The sequence below is a fragment of the Podarcis raffonei genome, chromosome 5 (assembly GCF_027172205.1).
Source record: "Podarcis raffonei isolate rPodRaf1 chromosome 5, rPodRaf1.pri, whole genome shotgun sequence".
NCBI lineage: Eukaryota > Metazoa > Chordata > Lepidosauria > Squamata > Lacertidae > Podarcis > Podarcis raffonei.
This window is the reverse complement of record NC_070606.1, coordinates 9,753,831-9,777,651: the sequence shown is the minus strand read 5'-3', so window position 1 is coordinate 9,777,651 and position 23,821 is coordinate 9,753,831. Positions and strand designations below refer to the sequence as shown.

At 43.3% G+C, this 23,821-nt stretch overlaps 1 protein-coding gene across 3 annotated transcripts in view; it reads right to left on the bottom strand.

Moving 5' to 3' along the window:
- Positions 1-1,254: 1,254 nt before the first annotated feature.
- Positions 1,255-23,821, bottom strand: part of LETM1 (leucine zipper and EF-hand containing transmembrane protein 1) — a 29,119-nt gene continuing 6,552 nt past the window's right edge. The window contains exons 4-14 of one of the 3 annotated variants that reach the window (XM_053387746.1): positions 20,560-20,703; positions 20,299-20,436; positions 17,994-18,197; positions 17,537-17,656; positions 15,623-15,754; positions 15,113-15,292; positions 13,441-13,593; positions 10,135-10,269; positions 5,268-5,458; positions 3,277-3,433; positions 1,255-2,470 (exon numbers count right to left, since the gene is read on the bottom strand). In XM_053387746.1, the coding sequence (XP_053243721.1) occupies positions 2,321-2,470; positions 3,277-3,433; positions 5,268-5,458; positions 10,135-10,269; positions 13,441-13,593; positions 15,113-15,292; positions 15,623-15,754; positions 17,537-17,656; positions 17,994-18,197; positions 20,299-20,436; positions 20,560-20,703 (1,704 nt within the window). In that variant the 3' untranslated portion in view covers positions 1,255-2,320. The remainder of the gene's footprint in view (positions 2,471-3,276; positions 3,434-5,267; positions 5,459-10,134; positions 10,270-13,440; positions 13,594-15,112; positions 15,293-15,622; positions 15,755-17,536; positions 17,657-17,993; positions 18,198-20,298; positions 20,437-20,559; positions 20,704-23,821) is intronic. The other 2 variants (XM_053387748.1, XM_053387747.1) reach the window with 2 other exon arrangements.

Genomic DNA, 23,821 nt, shown 5'->3' with positions numbered 1-23,821 from the left:
CAATTCAGTAAACATCATGGTCCGTCATGCAGAACGTGAGAATTTTAACTTTCTACAGAAGTGTATCATTTCAAATCCAAATTCCACCACATGCTTTTCTCCCCGCACGGTGCTTGACATTCACAAAAAAACCAAGATTTTTACGGCAGCAAAGTATTACTTCAGCAGTCCTGGCAGAAAACTACCTGCAATTTAAATTTAAAGGAATTGTAACAGAGAAGTTGCCAAAAGTGAAAGCAAGCACTTGCAGAAGATCTTTGGTACCTGTATAAAGTCAACTCTAATCAATGGGAATTGAAAGGACACAGATAGAAACAGGACATTGGCAATAAATTTGGACATAGGGGGGCTGTCAGATGATGAACTGAAATTATTGAATATCTTGACATCTAAACAGAAAAAAATCCCCGAACTGAACACTTTTTTCATGCAACTTATTTCTCAAGTTCTGGAACCACAGGGGGGGAGCCAATGTTGTTCATTCACTGGTGGAATAAAATTAGTTGGCTAGACAGGGAAGGCAAGCAGTTTAGAGCAATTCTACCTCCCTCCCTCCTTCCCTGAAAATTCCCTCCAGAGAAATGGGTCAGATTTGCAGGAGTTGCCTCCCCACCTTTCTATGGATAACCTTCTTCCATCAGCAGACAGTCAAAAATAGATACCACCCATAAATACCACAACTACAATTTATGAAAGGTGACAAATATTTTTTGCCCCTTGGACTACTGGTTACAAAAAAGAATGTTTAATCCAATACAGCAAGGAATCCGCAGCTTAGCAGTCCTTTGAGTTGCATCCAGGTTCCTTTCCTCTCCAGAAAGGCATCCTTTAGATGCAGCCCTTTGCACTACATCTCAAAAAGCCAGTTACTCAAACTAAATGTCATTGATTTCAGAATGAATTGCTTCCTGGGAAATTGGCTTCAGAGCATCCTTAGCCTCATTGGAAAACAAAGAAAAGCCAATATGAATATTTTAAAGCCTGTGTTACCAAAACAGTGTTCATATCCAGCTCAATTAACTGCTACTACCAAATGACTCGAGGTGTTAACAAAAAAGGTCAAATGAAAAGCTGAAATATGCAGTGAAAAGGTTATTTTTGTACCTCGTTCCTAATTAACTGGGTCAGTCATTTCAGATCTGTGCTGATGTTCCACGCACAGAGGAGATGTGGCTTTCACAATTTCCAATGAACAAAAATAATCAACAAAAATGGACACTTCCTTTACACATAAATAAGACACACATACAGAGCTGCATTTTCAAAACGTTTAAATATTTAAAAGTCTGGTTTCCTCCTTGTTTTAATTCAAAAAAATGGAGTTTGCTGCATCAAGAAGTCTTTTAATTCCTAGGGTTAAAGGCATCTTTAAGGAAGTGAGTGAGGGGTGGCTTGGGTGAGTGCCTTCAGTCAAGGCATAAAAGCTCCCCCTCTCTCTACCTATGTGTCCCTTACGTAGCCTTCAGATCCACAGGGAAGAGGGTGTGTAGGGAATCTGGAGAAATGCAGCTGCTGAGATTGCTGGTTGCCCTGTGGCTTTTAAAAATGACAGAAGTCTGATAGGATTTCCTATTACAAATTGCAACGGGAGGGAGACCAGAGAGAGTGTAGCAGAAGTATGGGAAAAATTAAAGCAGAGCAAGGAACTGAGTGGGATATTGCTGCAATCCCCCTTATATTTAATTTTCTGCATGTACATTATTTAGTGTTGAGAAGCTGGTTTTTTTTAAAGCATCTGAGCATGTTAAAAATTTCTAAAGTTCTAAAAGTGTAACTGTCTGGAGGGTGCGCTAGGTCAACACAACGACAGCACTTTCAGAACTAATGTGTTTGCTATATAAGCCCTTTTGAAGCTTCATTAAAAAATAATAAGATATTTTTGGATGGTTTATATACTGCTAATTTTGCTGCACAGAATTTCACCTCTTTGCCAAGTACAGAAGACAAACTGCATGCCAAGTATACGTAATATTATTTAACAAAAAATGTAAATTCCTTGCACAATGCAAGGAAATTCCTAATTTGTATCATGATCTGGGGACAATAAAATGTACTGAATCACTACAGAATACCAAAGAGTACACAAAATTCCACAAGGAGGAATACATTATTTAAAGACCAAGACTGCTCTCATCTTCCTGGAATGATAAATTGCCCATGTTTGATCAGGGAAAAGTTTCATTCTGCCTACCCAACTTCTTATTATTTCCTGATTAACCTATATATCAATAATGTTCATCATCTCACAGATAGGAGGTGCTGGACAAGGTAACATAAGATGTTCCACTTCAGCCTTGAAATCAAATTGAAGACTAATTCATTAATTCTTGACTTCTAGAGCTTCCTTCTCAGTCTTTTCTTTAATTTTCTCTTTTTCTTCTAGTTTTTCCTCTTTCTGCAACAGTGACATGATCTCTGCAACTTGGTTAGTAGAAATATCAATATCTTCTTTGTCGATGAGTTCTACCACCTATGCAAATATAAACATATGTTAAATGCATAAGTTACATTGTTTTATTCACAATTTTTATGAAACTCTACAATTAAGGAAGAAGAGAAGAAGAGTTTGGATTTGATATCCCGCCTTTCACTCCCCTTCAGGAGTCTCAAAGCGGCTAACATTCTCCTTTCCCTTCCTCCCCCACAACAAACACTCTGTGAGGTGAGTGGGGCTGAGAGACTTCAGAGAAGTGTGACTGGCCCAAGGTCACCCAGCAGCTGCATGTGGAGGAGCAGGGAATCGAACCTGGTTCACCAGATTACGAGTCCACTGCTCTTAACCACTACACCACACTGGCGAGGAAAATAACCGAAGCATATATGCCAAAAATGATTTGTAATGTCAACCACAACCCAATTTCAAAATAGTGTGTTGAATCCAAAAGGACAGCGTGGTATTTTCCAAAGAAGTAAGATTGTTGTTGACATGAGTCTGTATAAATTACAATACAGTTAATATCAAGGGGGCTGGGTAAGTTTAGCCTGGAGAAAAGAAGACTGAGAATTGTTTTGATACTGCTCTGATTTTATAAACTTGTATATTATTCAACATCAATTAGACTTTTGTTTTTAAGCTCTGAATCTATATCACATCTTTACAATTTAGAATGGACCATACTGCCACAACTTAAGCCAAACTGTTTTCATTCTAAGGTCGATTAATTCAAGGGAGGTTTTTCTTCTTCTTCTAAGTCTTAAATTTGTTAAAACAAATTGTTTAAACAACACAAATAACAAACATTAAACAAAACAGGTTACATTCTTCAGCAGACTCACCTTGGAAACATCATCTATGTCAATCTTTCCATCTTTATTTTCATCTAGTGCTTGGGCAAGCCTGTTTAGTTTGCTTTCGGGTATCTTCTGAATCTGTTTCATCACATTGATAAGCTCATTGATACTGATGATATTCTCCCTAAATGGGAAACACAACCTGTATACAGCAAGTAGTTACTACAAGGGGTTTTCAAAAAAACAAACAAACTATATGGCACTCACCATATTCCATACTGAAAACCAGGGATGGCACACTTATATTCAACTTGATTTAAATAACTGAAATAAACCAAGACATGCTACTACAGAACCTATGAGGTAACCTGCTTTTCAGAAAAAAGCAGCACAGCCTCCCTCTTTTTCTTATAACCCTAACAAGTATTCTGCTTCAGGACTTTAGAAACACATACCTAACAAATCCCCTTTGGAGGAGAAAACAGCTTGCCCACTACCATATTTCAAGAAATGTTAAGGTCTAAGTCGTGCTAAGGACCAATCTTAAGAGAAGTCTTCCTAAACTTCAAGGAACGCCAGTGATTTCTGAGATGCTTGAGAACCAGTGATAATTTACATTTCATTATTTTCTACTACTTAGAAGCAGCATATTTTTTAATTACTTGTTTGGTGGCATATCATCCCTTACATTTGTCTTGTAGTAATTTTGATTGGGGTTATTAAAATTTAGCTCAAGAAAAGCATCATAAATTACTTTTACTTATTTAGTGGGAGTTATTCGTATATGAATTACAGGGATCCAGGACCAAAACTGGGACGCGGGTGGCGCTGTGGGTTAAAGCCTCAGTGCCTAGGGCTTGCCGATTGAAAGGTCGGCAGTTCGAATCCGCGTGGCAGGGTGCGCTCCCGTTGCTCGGTCCCAGCGCCTGCCAACCTAGCAGTTCGAAAGCACCCCCGGGTGCAAGTAGATAAATAGGGACCGCTTACTAGCGGGAAGGTAAACGGCGTTTCCGTGTGTGGCTCTGGCTCGCCAGATGCAGCTTGTCACGCTGGTCACGTGACCCGGAAGTGTCTCCGGACAGCGCTGGCCCCCGGCCTCTTGAGTGAGATGGGCGCACAACCCCAGAGTCTGTCAAGACTGGCCTGTACGGGCAGGGGTACCTTTACCTTTTATCTTTTTAGGACCAAAACTAACGCTTCCTAATATTTCAACATGAGTTGATTCCAGACAAGGGCATAATATTGTAAACAGGTGTTGACTTATTGCAGCTAGGTCATTGGCAAAGGTGGGTTTTTTTTTTTTTGTTTCTTTTTGTTTGTTTGTTTCTTTTTAAAAAAACAAGCATCAGATTTCTCCCAGAAAGGGCAAATCTAGATAAAGCAGGTAGAAAATATGGGCTGATATTTTGATGACATCATCATGCCATTAAAAAAATCTATGGGGCAACCACCCTTTGAATGCTGTGGGCAATTCCATGTTGTGGAGCTGCACAAGGTTGCAAAGGCAACCAAAATTATTAAGGGGACAGAGCAGCTCCCCAATGAGGAAAAGTTAAAGAATTTGGGGATTTTTAGTTTAGAGAAAAGGTCAGGAAGAGGCAAAATTACACAAGTGTAGAAAATTATGCATGGAAGAGTGGATAGAATTTGTTTTTCTCTCTCTCTGGTGATACTGGAGTCCCTCTCACATGACCTGGGCTCATCTAATGGAACTGAACGTGGACAGATTCAACTCAGAAGGCTTTAAAAGATTAGACAAAATCATAGGAGTCAATGCTTTAAGTGGAATAATCAGATCAATAAATTAAAGTGGAAATAAAATTTGGTATTATATGATTTTGTATATGTTTTGTAATAAGCATGTACTTGGTCTCATTCACTATTTAGGATATGATTAGAATAAATTATCCATGTAAATATTTTGGAACTGATACGCGAGAGTTCGGATTGAAAAAGTCTGAGAGGCACTTCCTTCTGCAAAGGAATCAACCCATATTCACAAGAACGATCCCCTACTTGTATCACCTGACACTTACCCAATGGGAGGGCTAGCACTACTGTCCAGTTGTCCGTCCACCACTTTTTGTTCTGTCTCCAACTCCGTGATAATTTTGTCAATCTGTCCAATCATTCGGTTCACTCTTTTAGTCAATCTCTTGCTTGCTTTAGACTCTTCAACTATTTCTTCTTCTCCCTCCTTAGACAACTCCTTGATCTCTTGCAAATCCTGAGGATCAAAGAAAAAACATGGTTCATAAAACCATAGTATTTAGCAAAAATCAGAGGTATCTGCTGCATGTACACTCAAAAGACAACTGCAGAATATCAAGGGTATGGTAAGACAAAAGAGAGTTAGGTATATTTTTTAAATACAGTATTCCTATTCCTGGTGGCTGCTTTTTAAAGTATCTTGTTGAATGGCTACGTAGTTCTCCACTTAAGCATCCCCTCGCTTGTCAATCACACCAGGTGATATGCTTTGGATCCCTATCTGTTGGGAACTCAACATGCAGTACAGCCCTGCACTGCTCTTTGAACCTCTAGGTTTCAGGAGCAGCACATAGCTGTCAACCATCCCTTACTTGGCGGGAAATTCCCTTATCCCAGCGCCGTGTCTCGCTGCTGTCCCTTTTTGATGATGTCCCTTAAATTTCCCGGGTTTCAAAGGAAACAGCTCCTCTCCCTCCCTCCCTCCCTGCCAGCCAGGGAGGAGGGAGACTCCAACTGTGTTGCTTGGCTGGCTGCGTTGCTCACCCAATAAGGAGTCTAAGAACGACTGGGGGGTGGAGCTTGCATGCCTTGTGCCGATCAAATCGGCCGCGTTGCCTGGAGTCCCGCCTTTGCTCAGCGCTTCCCAGCAGAGTGGTGATGGTGGTTTTCCTTGCTGCATCCCCTTTGCCGGGTTGCTGCGCTGTGGGAACCACCACTTGAGGCTTCGTTTGGCTGCTGGCTGGGCTTTCTGCCTTTGGCTCGGAGGGGCTCAGAAGTTGAACCTACCCGCGCTTGGGAAAATCCCTTATTTTGGCTGCTGATCCCTTATTTTCAAGGCTGCTGGTCCCTTATTTTCAAATCTGTAAGTTGACAGCTATGGAGCAGCACTGGGATGGAGATGTGGTTTTCCTTGAAACCACTGCTAGAATGGAAATGTGGGGAGAATCTGTTGCTATTGTACTGACCACCCAGCACACCTGCAGCCACCCTGTCAGACCTGCTGGAGGTGGTGGCGGGCTGGGCCTTGGAGTTCCCAAACCTACTGGTTTTGGGAGACTTCAACGTCCATGCCAATGCCGCTCCCTCCTCACAGGCTCTGGACCTAGTGACTTCCATGGCAACACTAGGGCTCTCCCAGTTTGTTTTGGGCCCCACTCATCAAGCAGGCCACACGCTGGATCTGATCTTTGGGACTGGCATAGATGTGATCATGATCCCCGCTGTGGAAGTGCCACTACACTTTGAAAGCCAAGATTGACTTCCCGCTCCTCCCCAGCTCGGGTGGCGAACCTATTTGGGCTCGTCTGCAAAAACTGATGGATCCTGATAGATTCCGACAAGCCTTGCGGGACCCTGCTCCTCCTGGCGACTCATTAGATGACCTTGTTGAGGACTGGAATAACCGGCTCTTGGCAGCCATTGATGAGATCGTGCCTAAGCACACTCTGCGACCCCGTCGAAACCGGGCCCCTTGGTTTACTGAGGAGCTCCAGAAAATGAAGCGGGATCTCAGACGGCTAGAGCGAGTATGGCGACGGACTCGTGACGGAGCCTCAAGAACATCTTATAGGACGCTTATGAAAGCCTATGAGATGGCTATGAAAGCTGCTAAGAAATCTTACTTTGCAGCTTCCATTGCATCCGCTAGCTCTCGCCTGGCACAACTTTTTAGAATAATTAGGTCAATAACGTCCTTAGGAGGACAACCAAATTTAAGCACAAATTCGACCCACAGCTGTGAGGCATTCGCGAGCTTTTTTGCGGAGAAAGTCCTGTTGCTCCGCCATGACCTCCCTGCCAATTTAGATACAGTGACTGAACTGGAGGCCCCTCGACTGACTTCAGGTCCAGTGTTGGACCATTTTGATCGGACACTCCCTACTGATGTGGATAGATTCCTCCAAGTTAGTAGGCCCACCACCTGCCTCCTTGATCCGTGCCCGTCTTGGCTGATTAGGGAGTGTCCAGATGTTGCACGGACCCCCCTGGTTGAAATTACCAATTTGTCCCTTGACACGGGGACATTCCCTGGGGAACTGAAGGAAGCAGTGGTGTGTCCACTCTTAAAGAAAACGTCATTAGATCCCTTAGACCTATCCAATTACCACCCAGTTTCAAATCTTCCATACCTGGGTAAGGTAATTGAGAGCGGTTGCTGAACAGCTTGGTAGGTTTCTGGAGGAAACATCGGCATTAGATCCATGTCAGTCCGGTTTCCGTCCTGGTTTTGGGATGAAGACGGCTCTGGTTGCCCTAACAGATGATATCCGTAGACAACTGGATCGAGGCGGGTCAGGACTGCTGATCCTTTTAGATTTGTCAGCAGCCTTTGACATGGTCGATCATGATCTTCTGGACCACCGCCTCGCAGACGTGGGGATACAGGGCATAGCCCGTAACTGGTTGTGCTCTCTTATCTCTGGTCGGGGACAGAGGGTGGCACTAGGGAGGGAAATGTTGTCGCGCCACTCCTTGGTGTGTGGAGTGCCGCAGGGCACAATTCTCTCCCCGATGCTTTTTAACATCTTTATGCGCCCCCTTGCCCAGATTATCCGGAGCTTTGGGCTGAGCTGTCACCAATATGCTGATGACACTCAGCTCTATCTGCTGATGGATGGCCACACCGACTCGGCCCCGAACACATTGACCAGATGCTTGGAAGCTGTGGCTGGATGGTTTTGTGGGAGCCGATTGAAACTAAATCCTTCGAAGACAGAGGTCCTATGGCTAGGTCGGGATGGCATGGGGATGAGGGACCAACTCCCTTCTCTTGCGGGGGCCCAATTAGTGCCATTGCCTTCTGTTAAGAGTTTGGGTGTAATCCTTGACGCCTCCCTTTCCATGGAGGTGCAAGTTACGGCAACAGCCAAGGCGACATTTTTCCACCTTCGCCGCATCAAGCAGTTGGTCCCTTACCTTTCCCGCCCCGACCTGGCCACAGTGATCCATGCGACAGTCATCTCCAGGCTTGACTACTGTAATTCGCTCTACGCGGGGCTGCCCTTGAAGCTGTCCCAGAAACTCCAGCGGGTACAGAATGCTGCAGTGAGGCTCCTCACGGGGTCTTTGCCATGGGAGCATATTCACCCAGTGCTTTTCAAGCTGCACTGGCTCCCGGTGGAGTACAGGGTCAGATTTAAGGTGCTGCTTTTGACCTTTAAAGCCCTTCACGGCCTAGGACCCTCGTACCTATGGGACCGCCTCTCCCGGTATGCCCCACGGAGAGCCTCAAGGTCCATAAATAACAACACCCTAGTGGTCCCAGGCCCTAAGGAAGTTAGATTGGCTTCAACCAGAGCCAGGGCCTTTTCAACTCTGGCTCCGGCCTGGTGGAACGCTCTACCTCATGAGACCAGGGCCCTGCAGGATCTGATTTCTTTCCGCAGGGCCTGTAAGACAGAGTTGTTCCGCCTGGCCTTTGGCTTGGAGCCAATTTGATTCCCTCCCTCCCTCTCTTTCTTTTTTCTTTTCCTTCTCCTCCTGCAATGAGGCTACATTTTAATATTTTAATGTTCCATTATTTTAATGTTGTATTTTATTTTTGTTTTTAAGTTGTAATCATTCTTCTTGTTTTTATTATTGCTTGTAAGCCGCTCTGAGCCCGGCCTTGGCTGGGGAGGGCGGGGTATAAATAAAAAATTATTATTATTATTATTATTATTATTAGGCACAGGCAATGGGTGGAGAGAGTACACCTTGCTCTAGCAATGCAGCATTCAGGAGTTAACTTTTAAGTTCCCAAGTCTTCCTTTGAAGCCATGTCAGTACCCACCCCACACCTTCCGTCACACATGACATTAGGTATGGGGGGGGGGCATGGTTTGGGGAAAGCATCCTTCCAGGGTGGGGCGGGGAGAAGAGATGTCATTCTGCCTTGCTGGAGCAAAATCACACTGGGAACCTTTCAGGTGTGGGAACCAGGCAAGGGAATGCAAATAAGACGGGGAAGTGCAACTACTTACCTGATAAGGCCCCTCCTGTGACATGTTGTTAACAGTATGTTTACTCAGAAGTAAGGGCTCTGTCAATATGGAGCAAGAAGCAGCATCTGGCCACCACCATGGGTACCCTTTTCACTATCACAGCAGCTTGTGGATTCAAGGAAGGGGGTCTGGTGTGGCCTTAAAGAGATTGATTTGTGACAATTTTCCTATTAAAGGTAAAGGGACCCCTGACCATTAGGTCCAGTCGTGGCAGACTCTGGGGTTGCGGCGCTCATCTCGCTTTATTGCCCGAGGGAGCCGGCATACAGCTTCCGGGTCATGTGTCCAGCATGACTAAGCCGCTTCTGGCGAACCAGAGCAGCGCACGGAAACGCCGTTTACCTTCCCGCCGGAGCGGTACCTATTTATCTACTTGCACTCTGATGTGCTTTCGAACTGCTAGGTTGGCAGGAGCTGGGACCGAACAACGGGAGCTTGCCCAGTTGCGGGGATTTAACCGCCGCCCTTCTGATTGGCAAGTCCTAGGATCTGTGGTTTAACCCACAGCGCCACCCGCGTCCTATTATGTGTCTTCAAAAAGCTATGGGGGTTCAGACCTCACTTCTGGCTTGTACTCAGGTGCTTGGAAAAGTTATTTATCTTTCAGCCTCACTCGTCTGCATTCTGTGAGGGAGGGGTTTACTGAGTGGCCATGCCCAGCACGGCAGCCCTGTGATGACACGGCCAAGGACACTCTCAAAATTCATACCTCACTATATTCCTGCACATCATCTCTGAGCTCCTCAAGCTCCTCCTTTTCCTTTGTTAGCGATTTCTTTTGTTCCTTCAGTTTACTACAAGCATCACTTAACAAGTCAATCTCTTCTTTGGTTATTTCTTCACCCTGAAAAAAAATTGGGGGAGGGAGAGAAATGAAATAATTTTTATAAAGAGTGTCCCATCCAGAAAACAGTTAGAACTACTCTTATGTTTTCAACATCTTTATTTTACCTTTTTAATTAAAAAAAATTTAAGTGTAATTCCATGGGAAATCCAGAACTTTCTGATCATCAAGATGTGTATAGATAGAGGATGATACTAACAGCACAGGATTATAATTACCTGTCCTATATTAGAGCTGTTAAATGATCTTAAAATAACCAGACCCCTAATTAATAGGATTGCTTAATGCCGTATATATAGGCTGAGTGAAAAATCAACCCAGACTCCCAAACTTCTACCCGTCACAAATGCAACAGACACAGTGCAAGCTGTGAGATGTGCAATCATTTTGTCCAACCAAAATAGAGAGAAGTGATGTGCTTAGGTGGCGGGCTCTGTTGAAAAAGTAGCACCATGACATAGTTTTTCCATGTCTATCAGACAACACCCACTTTACAAGCCAGCATGGTTTATCTCCATGCTGAACAGGATTCAGAAAGGTATGAAATGGGGACAAAAAAGCTACTTTCCCCTTGTACGTCTAGATATTGTTTTATATGTGCGACGTAAGTTGCATCTATCACCTGCATGAACCATTTGCCCTTTCAACAGTGTACCTGCTCTCTTATCTGGACTGCAAAAGTTGTTCATGTAACGTATGATGTAGCTGTAAGTTAAGGAAGGTGGAAGCCATCGTTACAAAATCTTCTGGAGATACCTTGCAGGTTTTCTTGGGTAACAGTTTCATATGTGGCTCATGCATAAAGTCCAACATACAAGTTTCCTTTACACTCCCAGAGGGTTTCAAAAGCAAATGCTATTGGTTGAGATGAAAAACAGAGGATGCACAATCACTGGCCAAGTCCTCTCTGGGCAAAAGGTCTGAAGATCTGTATATAGTTTCTGACTCCATGAAACAATCTTCTACAAGATTTTTTAATACTTGCAAGAGAGAAAAGGCAGCAATTGTGTTGTGCCTTTTTCTTGTCAGTACTTATTTTTCTCCGCACTGCCTAGCATAACTAAGCCTGCTTCTGGGGGTCTGAGAAAGAGGAGAAGATGGAAATTTGCTAGAAAAAGTAAAGGATAGTGCTTGTGGGGAAAGAGGCACATTAAGTTTTCCAGTAAGAAATTTCATCAAAATACTAAAGCCTAAAATAAGGATGGGGGGGGGATTCCTAGAATTCTTACACGCTTATACAAGTTTCCAGGCCAAGTGACATCACAAGAGGATCACTTAGACCAGTGTTTCTCAAAGTTGGGTCTCCAGTTGGCCCTGCTAGCTAGGGATGATGGGAGTTGTAGTCTGACATCAGCTAGAGGCCCAACTTTGAGAAACACAGACTTGTGTCTAAGACAACTATTGGGGACATCAGAGTTTGGAATTTAACAGAAATGATATTGCTCATAAGCCATTTTACTACTTCTAGAAGGTGCCTTTAAAGTTCAAGTTTTCAATGTTCCAGAAATAAAAAAGCATTCCTAACCTTAACACATAGCCACCACAGCCATGCTTCAAACTTTGCAGCATGCAAATAACAAGAACTAGTAAGTAGACATCCATGTTCTTACGACTACTTCTATGCAAAAGGTACACAATTACTAAATTATAAGCTATGAAGTACACCAGTGGTGGCCAACTCTTTTTGGAAAATGTACCACAAGTTAATTGCAAACTAGTTGATGGGATCACTTTTTATGCCATAACTAGGTTCACATGACCTCCCGAAGAACCACAATCTCCCACAGCCTCTGGGCCCAAGTTGGCTACCCATGAAGTACACTATACAGAATGCTAAACTATACTATACAAGATTACTACACAACAAGAGCAAATATATATTATGCACTGTGATCAATTTATAAATATTAGAAAAAGCTAATCAATCTAGCTAAGAATACGATACAGAAACCTCCATGTCAAATCTTCCATATCTACTAACCCAGATAGTACATTTCAAGGAAGTGTGAATTCTTGCTATTGTTCAAACAGAGACAAGCTGGCAGGATTAACCGATAAAACCACAATTGTTGTTGTTTTTTAAGTGGGTGCTTAATAATCTAAATGAAAAATACCAAATGAAGATCTCTTTCAAGTCAATATACTCTTCACTGGGGAATATTAAGACTAGTGGAAGGAATAGAGAGAGTCTCCTAACCACTCAGGTTTGGAAGTAGCCTAACCAGCCTTATTTTAATTATTTTAACCAGTTGTTGAGCAAAGAGGCTTCCCAAAATATATAGCTTAGAATGTGTGGGCCTTGTTGGACTCCCAGTGAGCAGAAATGATGGGAGATAATAGTCCAGGAACACATGAAGGACTACAGGTTCCCATCCCTAACATAGACATTAGAGAGCCTGTGCCTATAATTTTTCTTAATGGACAATTTGGAGAAGTTTAGACTTGTTTCAAGTGCAGTGCAGCTCTGTAACCTCCACCAAAATGATCTTTCAAAGCAACCCAAAAATGCAAGAGATCTTGGGCACCATGAAACATACATGGAGCTCTGAATGGAAGCAATCTTAACTGAATATTGGTATATACAGGCGTACACTTAGTGTGAATCTGCATCTTTCATAACTGGATTCATTAGCTAATTTAGACAGAATTAACAACCACCCCAGAGTCACTGTTCATTGCATAATTTACACAGGAGACACAAAACGTAGTCCTGATTTATTGTCACCTGCACAGTAGCTAACTATGTCCCCAGATTTCAGCCACTTACAATGTTCTGCAAATGAAAAACACCTGTACAGTGGTGCCTATTGCGAAGCAACCCTAGCGGATTAGCGCTATTAGCGGTTTAGCGGCTATTAAAGGCTTAGCGGCTTAGAAAAGGGGGGGGGGAGCAGAAAAAAATCGTTTTCGTCTTGCGAAGCAAGCCCATAGGGAAAATCGTCTTGCGAAGCAACTCAAAAACGGAAAACCCTTTCGTCTAGCGGGTTTTTCGTCTTGCGAGGCATTCGTCTTGCGGGGCACCACTGTAATTTTAAAAAAACAAACCCAACAGCAGCTCTTCCACAAAATCTATTGATTTTCTTGGATGAGAGTTAATCTTGCAACAGCCCAACATGGAAAGTACTGTGGTGCGTTGCAGTATATTCGCTCTCAGCCTTGCCCACTATTCACCTTGATGCCCTCCAATACGGGTGCTGTATCTTTCAAAGTCTCTGAATGCAGGGTCAAGTCCACCTTTGCCAGTTCTTGTTCGGTATCCACAGCTATCTTGCTCTCCTTTATATGGACAGCTGAAGTATCAAGATCTATTGCATCCACCTCCTTCTAAAACACAAAGTGACAACATTGTATGAAACCCGGAATTTAAAAAACACATTTTGAACACGACCCCAAGTTCCACCTTTGAAGCTCTATGCATGGCAATTGACAGTTCCAACACACGTTCTTGATGGGGAGAGAAGGAATTATATCAGTTGTTGTCTCTGGCTGGTGAGTGGGACTAATTTCATTTCACCTTCATGTCTGCATTTGCAGGGTAGCTGAAAGGGCAGGAAAGAGGAGGAGTTCTTGATCCACTGTGTAGTGGTACAGGTTGATGCCCCTCCCAATGATATAATTTTTGCTGAGAGAAAGGGGAAAGAATTCTGCCAGCAGCTTTTGATTGGGGCCAGGTTGCTTCTGTATGTGCAATATAATGATCATTATTGGAAAGGCAATACAGTGGTACCTCGGATTACATACGCTTCAGGTTACATACGTTTCAGGTTACAGACTCCGCTAACCCAGAAATAGTGCTTCAGGTTAAGAACTTTGCTTCAGGATGAGAACAGAAATCATGCTCCGGCAGCACAGCAGCAGCAGGAGGCCCCATTAGCTAAAGTGGTCTTCAGGTTAAGAACAGTTTCAGGTTAAGTACGGACCTCCGGAATGAATTAAGTACTTCACCCAAGGTACCACTGTATGTAGGAAGAGACTCTACAGGCAGCAGCTCCTGTAACACTAAACTCCTTTCAATCTTTTTTTTTGGGGGGGGGGTAGAAACCATACATTTTCCTCCTTCACAAAGGATTATAGAAGGTTTGTGCAGAATTGTGATACTAAAAATCAGAGCCCTTATAGTGAACCATTTTTTTTAAATTAAAAAACAGTTGGGAGTTCGGCATAAGAAGTGCTTAAAACTATCCTGTAACCAGTGCAAGCTTACAACTTCCCCCTACTTTTACATATCAAACCCCTGATCTGTGTGATTAAGCTTCTGAAACAGTTGCAGAAAAAAATGTACAGTGGTGCCTCGCAAGACGAAATTAATTCGTTCTGCGAGTGTTTTCGTCTTGCGATTTTTTCGTCTTGCGAAGCACGGTTTCGGGAAAGTTTTGGAAAAGCTTCAAAAATCACCAAAGTCTTCAAAAACCTCAAAAAAGGCTACCACACCGCGTGCTATGAGTTGCTCCTCGAAGTCAAGTCGCAACTGTATTAACGGTTTTAAGAAAAAGGAAACAAACTTGCAAGACGTTTCCGTCTTGCGAAGCAAGCCCATAGGGAAAATCGTCTTGCGAAGCAGCTCAAAAAACCCTTTCGTCTTGCGAGTTTTCCGTCTTGCGAGGCATTCGTCTTGCAGGGCACCACTGTATGCATCCAAGTGCCCCTTTGCAACGTGACCATCATATGTATTTATTACTGTATTTATTATATGGATTTATTATGTATTTGGAAGTTGCCCATTTGGAAGAAGTGCAAAATCAACTTCACAGACAGTTACGGGAGACTGGGGGAAAAGTCAGTTTTAAATAAGGATAGAATAAAGCGTTTACAACCAACACTGGTGCCTTTTTAAAGAGCCTACCCTTTCAGCGACCTGAAGAGTCTCTTTGGCCTTCTCAGCAGCTTCTGACAGCCTTTCCAATTCTTTTTCTTGGTTTTCTTTCCTAATAGCTTCTTCCTCCTGGAGGGTTGCCTCCAGTCTGGCTTTATTGTCCACTTTTTCTCCTTCCACTTCTGCCGCTTTAACTTGAGCTTCCTTGGCCTAAAACAAAAAAAAAAAAACCCTTCAACTTTCCAGATTTTACACTGTTCTATAGGAATTTTAACAGAAAAGTAAACTTAGTACTAGCAGTCTGGTCTAGCTGTTTACTTCTGCATTCTGCAATGTAAGAAAGCTCCCACCAATCCTATGCTGCTCACTCACACAGGGTGCAAGAAGAGTAATACTTAAAAGTGCAAAATGGGCCATCCCCAGCACTAGAATTATACTACAGTGAATATACTGGCTGTAGCAGAGAAAGCCCCCTAAGGAACAAAGATTTTAGATTTAATGGTGTTAACAGAACGTAGTTGCAATTTAAATAAGACATACCACACTTTCAGGTAGTGTTTGCAGGGTTGTTTTAAGCTGGTCAGCTGGTGAAAGAGTATCTGGAAGGTACATAGCTCTGGATAAAATAAGCAGTGAAGTTGGAATTTCCTGGTTCAGATGCAAGTCTAACCACTGCAATTAAAATATAAAGTATTAGAACAGTACGTCTTTCTGCACTCCAAAACACTTATGAACTGGGTAAATCAACCTTAATCCATTTATTTTTCAACTGCTAGTGAACTTCTGAATAAAAGTGCTGCTCATCAAGGATTTGGGGCAGGAGAATAACATGTTTAACAGATAGTCTTTCCTAGGTAAACAACTCTCAGTGTGGGACACTGATATGAGTTTGTGGCAAGTATATTTGCCTCATAGCAACATACCTGCTCAATGCAAAGATTGTGGACATCAGAGGACTAGGAGGGTTGGAAAGGTATGACAGAAGGGTAAAGGTAAAGGTAAAGGTACCCTTGCCCGTACGGGCCAGTCTTGACAGACTCTGGGGTTGTGCGCCCATCTCACTCAAGAGACCGGGGGCCAGCGCTGTCCAGAGACACTTCCGGGTCACGTGGCCAGCGTGACAAAGCTGCATCTGGCAAGCCAGCGCAGCACACAGAAACGCTGTTTACCTTCCCGCCAGTAAGCAGTCCCTATTTATCTACTTGCACCCGGGGGTGCTTTCGAACTGCTAGGTTGGCAGGCGCTGGGACCGAGCAACGGGAGCGCACCTCGCCGCGGGGATTCGAACCACCGACCTTTCGATCGGCAAGCCATAGGCGCTGAGGCTTTTACCCACAGCGCCACCCGCGTTGGAGAGCAGAAAAAATGACAACATAGTTCACACCTGGCAACCAATGGGTAGATGAGCGTAAAAAGCTTGGGACACTAATTTTCACGGCCCTCTTGTGGCTACGTGGCTCAGGCGTCAACTCTGGAAGTGTTGGAAGGCCTTTGATCTAGGAAGCTTAGTTTGGTCAGAATAGAGTATACATTTCCAGGGTTAATGCTAAATGCATTACTTCTGGTACAACCTCTCCTCCTCCTGGAAGGGAGGGATTGTGACCGGGAACCGATTCCCGCAATGCGCAGGGGGCGTTCCGGCCCCTGCCTGCCATTGTCGCTGGCGCGCCACACCCCCCAGAACGGCACCCAATCGGGTGGCAGCTCGGGGGCGTGGTTTAGCCGCTCAAATGCGGCCGTGCCAGCTTTCCCCGCCATTGCGCTGCCAGAATTCTTCAAGTCACCCACCCACCACTCCCTTTAGTGCGTAGCTTCTCGCTTGACCTTGCTATGGACCTATGGTTGGTTGCCTTGGTTGTCCGGGGGCCTGGTAGGAGTTTTTTCCCAATTGGCAAATTGGCACCAGCCTCTTGGTTTTTTCGCCTACCTCATAGCAATCGTCACAACTTTCTCAGTATTTGGAGGTTAGCCATTGGAATGTGTTGTTGGTGTGTGGAAGGGCAGGGTGTGGCCATCGCCTATCCCTTCACTTATGGGTATTCCGTTAAAGGAATCAGGCGGTCGTGGATCCTGTCCGATGCCCTGCGTGGCTGGAGGCCATGGCACAACCCCCGGTGACATCAGGGGAGAGCTTATAGTTGTATTTGCATCAACAGGCTCCCCCTACTGGTGGTTAACCCTAGACAGACCCACCCCTCTCCGAGTGGGTGGAGTCAAAATTTAGTGTTGGTCCAATGCCTAAGCCAATACCTCTCACATGCTGTAATCAATAAAGTTGTGGCCTTTTCTAGCCCATTAACCTTATATACTGTGTCCACGTGTCTTTATTATTCATGAGCGGGAGGCGGGTCCTCGAATCACAAATGAAGGGCCAAGAGGCAATGCCAAAACACACACAGCACAAGCTGCTTTTGGGTGATCAGAAGCTCATGTCCCTTCTTTCTAAATCAGTACCTGCTTAAGCTGATCCCTCAAACGGTCTTCTGTTACGCCAAGTGCTCTCATGCCTCTTGCACGACATGCTGCTTGTAGCTCTTTAACCGTCAGGCTATCCACATTTTCCTCGGCGATCAGCTAGACAGACACAAATATCAATAACTATACTAATCACTGTGAAGAAATTATCTTTGTCACCTAATAATACAATCATTACAAGGAAGCAGGATATCATTACAGGATGGAATTCAGTTTAGTGCCAAACAAGGGCTGCCAGGTATGTTCTAATCAACTGTTCTATGTTTCGTGGTAAGACTATAGCTGTCCCATAGCAAGTCTAATTGTGAAAAATACCCAACATTCCCAGATGAATGAAATTCTGCATTCGACAATGCAGTTGCTTAAAGTAATTTTAAAAGCCATTAGAAACAACAGAAGCAACTGGAAAATTTGTAGCAAAAGGGAATTCTCTTACTTTATCATCTGCTTTTATAGATCTCAACCTCATTATTAGCTGAAAACGAAGAAAATTATTTGTCCCGATTGACTGAAGTTCTAACAGTTTACAGAGAGCGACCAACTGAGGTCTTGTGAGATTATCAAGGGTTAGCTCATCTTCAAATAGTTTAGAGAATCGTAAAATTTCTTCATTGCTTGGTCTTTCACCAGTTTCACGGATCTGAAAGGAGAAAACACATTTTATAAGACTTAAAGCTACATTCCCTCAACTTTTATTTAAGAAATGTGCAGTTCTTTAATAACATATGGGGTAAGTCTCAGTCTCATGACTCCACACTTATGTAATTTGGAATCAAGTGAAAAATCCTGACGCCGTCAGTTTTCCTTTGAAGCAACGGCCACAGCACCTGCATATAACTCTCTCTATCAGACAAGCAAGAAGAATTGCCACCATTCAAGTACGCATCCCAGCCAGGCACTTGAGGAGGATGCAGAGCAGGCCCAGAGAACACAGGTCTAAGGTTTCCCACCCTCGTTGACCAATTCATGCCAAAGCAGGAAGTTCACAGCTACAACATCCATGGTAGGTTGTTATCCGACCTCTGCTTAAAAGCCTCTACACAAAAGGAAAAGGGTTATTCACTACTGCTGCTAGATTTTTGATACACCGAGATTACGAGGTGCAAAGCAGGTGGCAATCACTGACTACCCCAACTCCAGTCTGAACGTTCTGTAGCTGGACAAAGGCAAGCACACATTTGAGTAGGGCAGGCCATAAGCTTGCTTTCCATGCACTGCTCCGCATAGGAAGAAGGCTGTACTGAATTAGCTGTACTGAATGAAGCAGTGTTGTCATCTTAAATTGGCTGTTAACCAGACTGGACAAGCTGTATTTCAAGTTTTGAAAATGGGGGCTTATACATGGAAGAACACTATATGTGCTCATTACATTTTTAAAAATCTGAAGCTATCTCTTTTTAAAGTAACCTGTAGAGGTCAAAGTATTTGGGTCCCCTATCCTGCAATTCTCTTTTAAATGTCTACCATTTTCATTTGAAAGACATGCACAGCGAAAATGTGGTAGGGCATGGATCTCAGACCCTTCTTACCATGATAATCAGAAGTAACCTGCCCAGTGGAACAGAGGCTCAAAGCTAGATTCCTGGCAACTGCAGCACTGCCACTTACCAGGAGGGAAAGGGGAAAAATAGCAGGGAGGTCAGTGCAGCTCCTTCACCATGCTGACCTCCCAGCCTCCCCTTCTCTCAGTAAACAGCAGCACCCCTGCTGCCAGGAAGCCAGTGTCATTAATCTTCCCCACAGAGTAAATCACTTCTGGTGACCAGAAACCACAACCAACTGCCTTGGAGGTCTGATAGCTGAATCCACTGGAAATGAAGATGGATTCAGCATAGATTGTTCTAAGGAGGAGGACAAAAGGCTGTCATACTCTGAACCTAAAACTTTTGGACGGGGAGCAAGTCAACCCACCAATCCCCCAAAACTCCCATTGGAAAAATTTAAAGAAATAATTTGGTGCGATTCAACAGTGCATGGCTTCAAGCCTGACTACCATCTCTAATGGTATAAAATACGTTTGGCAAGGATACAAGAAAGTACAGTGGTACCTTGGGTTAAGTACTTAATTCGTTCCGGAGGTCAGTTCTTAACCTGAAACTGTTCTTAACCTGAAGCACCACTTTAGCTAATGGGGCCTCCTGCTGCTGCTGCACTGCCGGAGCAGGATTTCTGTTCTCATCCTGAAGCAAAGTTCTTAACCTGAAGCACTATTTCTGGGTTAGCGGAGTCTGTAACCTGAAGCGTATGTAACCCGAAGTGTATGTAACCTGAGGTACCACTGTACCTTTTCAGTAGTCATGCCTAGGGTTTGAAACTCTCTCCCAAGGAGGCATGTTTAGTGCCTTTCACCAGCATTAAAGAGCCAGTGAAATCAAAAATCCAAACTCTCTAAATTCCCACCAGCAAATGGAGGCCTTCTTGTCTGGGCAAGTCTTTAGACCGCCGGATTTGTTTTTCTGCTTCTGATTTTTGATTGGCTGCTCTTCTTACACACCTGCACTTGCTTTCAATTAGTCTTTTTAATTGCGGTTGTATGTGGCTTTTTGACATTAACTTCTATACTGCATTATATATTACTGTTGTTCAACACCTTGGGTACTTAATGCAGAAAGGCAAAGTATGAGTGAAATCTAATGTTGTGGAAACCCCCTGGAGTAAATTTTGAAGCGGCTGCAGGGACAAAGAAGGTGGTGAAGTCCCATTTCACTAATACACCATCAGTAAAAAAAGGAATATTTTACCTTTTGAAAGAAGGTGGAAAAGTCTTTAGTAACATTCCCTTTGGCTGCTTTATTTTTTAAGGCGATCTCTTCAATGGTATCTTGAAGGAATTTAGCCAGTTCAAGCTTCACTCTAAGCTCTTTCTTCAATCTCTCTTCCTAAGAAGTAAATAACAAATTGGGTTCCATGACGGAAGAAAAGTGGAATACAACTGGAATTTAATCAATAAGAACATCTGTTTTGCCACAAAGTATTAAACTGTTGATGCATATTTTAGTTACCTTCTTCGACTTTGTCTCAAATGTTGAAGGGAGCATATTGGGGAACAGCTTTAAAGCTACGGGAAGCAGGAATTCCATGAAAGGAACCACAAGAAAGACTAGGAAAGGGACCAACCGAAAGAGATCAGCACATATCCGAAGGAACTGTAAGCAACAAATAGGTAAGGAGATTAGTAACCATAAAAACAAGTCAATATGACATAGCATGTCATCCATAGTATGATATTTATTTGTATTCTCATCATATTCCAACAACTTTTGGTATATAGAAAAACCATCTTAACATTAAATTTGTTAGAAGATAATGAACTGAATTGCAAGGTAATATTTTTGCACTCCTTGCTTTAACACTGTTACATTCAAATCAGCTTTCATTTTAAACCAGACTCCTTTCTCCTTAATTTACAAACTGAAATGTTCGCTTTTTGCTTATGCTGTAAAGTCTCTTATATATATATTTCAACTACAATAGTTGAAGCAGTAGTGTGGTAGTTATTACTGAATACAACTATTTTATCCATGGCTTTGAGTAAGTAAAATGAAGAAATTTACAATTGTAAAAGTTAGAGAAAGGAGGCAACTAATAAACACATTGAACTTTTAAGCACTGAGCTCTATATAGTCAATCTTTCAGTTTGACATTCGTTAACACTAGTTAATATTAGCCCTGGACCAGTCTGAGGGCAATAGTGCCTTCTTTGGCTGCCTCTTTCCTCCCTGCTCTGGGCGCTGGCAGCAGAGGGAGCTGCAGCAGTTTCACCCCAGTGCCTCACAGGGCCGGGGGCCAATGCTCCTTGCTTCCATGTACTAGGGGCAGAGAGAGCTCTGGTGGTTTCAGGTTCAATGCTCCTTCCTTTTCAACATCACGATATATCACTATACTGTGATGTTTACCTGGTGATACATTGCAAAATTGAAAAGCTGGTGTCGCCCAGCCCTAGTTATTTCATAGATCAACTCAGTAGGGTCCTTAGATTCTTTAAACTCTTGTGGACATAGTGGTTTGGATGCCAGCTTCCCTTCTAGAAATAAAACAGAGATAGAATCGCACAACCAGACTATCCTCTGGAGCTCCCTAAAAATCTACTACTGAGAGATGGGGAATCCCTGGGAATGGTGCAGCGTTGTATAGTGGTTAGAGTGTTGGCCCATGACCTGTAAGACCAGGGTTCTAATTCCCAGTTGGTCATGAAGCTCACTGGGTGGCCTTGGACCATTCACTCTCTCTCAGCCTAACCTACCTCACAGGGTTGTTCTGGAGATTAAAACAGGAGGGAGAGAACCATATACATCACCTTGAACACCTTGGAGAAAAGGGTAGGATATAAACACCATAGATAATAATAAATACAGGTGTTGGAGGGGGCTGTAGATGGAAGGGGAACTTGCTCCTCCTTGCACAAACAGAAATGCAACTTGGGTTGAAGCCATTATATGAAATGGCTAACCCCAACATCTTTTAAATCACTATATACTTCAGGTGTATGCATAGGTTGTATACATTGAAAGAAAGAAAAATACAAATCATTCAACTGTTAACTTTAGTTTGCTATTACCTCTAATAAGAGGTAAAGAACAAGAGCGAGTCACTAGAATGGATGCACAAAAAAGCACTGTTACCTGTTAACAGTGTTCAAGAAATAAATGCATAGCAATTTTCTTTACAACAGTAAAAGCAAGAGAACCAGTGTCAAAGATGCAGAACTTGCGGCTGGTCAGATGTTGTCAGATTATAGCTTCCATCACCCCTGAACTCTGGCCATGCCAGCTGGGAGATAAAGTCCAACATCTGGAGAGTCACAGGTTCTCCGTGCCTGATCCATATAAGGGAACACTTGATGATGGAGTCCCCAACATGCACTATTAGAGGTTTCCCTTGTACTGTATGATGTTTAAATACTGAATGATGTGTTGATATGAAAATGTGGAATCTTAAGCCTAAATTTGCAATATGAGAAGTGATAGTGCCTCAACAACTGTATGCTATGACAAATAGTTTCCAGTGCCATGACAACGCTGCAAGCAAAAATTTCTGAAACTAGTGTTCGAAACTCCCATTGTTCTAGGAGCATTTTGCAACAGGGAATTTCATTAGTGCAAGCAGTTTCTGGGCTCTGGGTGCAGTACTGTGTCTACAATTTCAGATTAAAACTGCAGAGTGGAAGGAAAGGAGGGGACCCTTTTCTGCCTCCCCCACTTCCAGCCACTCTCTGAAGACTGGAGAAGAGACCCTCTTAAGAATATTAGGGGGGTGGGCAGGGGAAGGACTAGACCATGTGAAAAATGAACATAATATTTTAGCTGTAGTTGATTCATTTTCAACTTTGTATTCTGGTTATAAAAAAGCACATCCAGACATTCATTGTTACGTCCATAACCTACATTTAAAGTACCACTTAGATCCTAGCTTTCATTTCTAAGTTTCTAACACTGTCTGAAACTATTCAACTGTTCAGAACATAAAAATAAAACTACAAAATTATAGATATTTAATCTAGTGAACAATTATTGCAATAGACTCAATTTTTGTTTTTCGATATGTAAAAATGTACAGCAATTTAAGCAGCAATCCTATACCCACTTACCTGGTAGGAAGCCCTATTGAACTGAACAGGGCTCACTTCTGAAAAGCATTATGTGGAGTAGCATAGCTAAAGAATATACAGATAACTTGCAGTTTACACTGATTTCACTTGTGTGGAAGCTTCCCAGGGTCCTCCTGTGACCATCCCTGAGCCCAGTAAACAGCCCTCTGCCTTGTGGAGGGGCAGTTTGGGAGTTCCTGTCTTTATGTGATTTTGTGTTTACATGTGGACCCCTAGAACTGAACCCTCACATAAGCTGTGAGTTACCTGTACACCACTGAGTGCAAGTAGCTTAAGGACACTGGTCACTCAATATTTTTCTACCATGGGGTAGAAAAATTGTGCACACTTTTCTGGGTAAGAATATGCAAGCGATGTTCTGCTCCATTTAAATGCATATGGAAGCTGCATTGTACATTACACAGAAAAACCAAACACATCAACAAATGTTCATGATGTTTTGTACAGCCATTTAAAGGGGAAAATGCATAAGCAGCCTTGGTCCAGTATACCTGCAGGAGCGTCTCCACCCCCATCGTTCTACCTGGACGTGAGGTTCAGCGCCGAGGGCCTTCTGGCGGTTGAAGTAGCCTTCTGGCGGTTGAGCATTTTCGGGTTGCGCTCTGCGGCGACCCAGAAGTAACGGAACGCATTACTTCCGGGTTTCACCCCTCGCA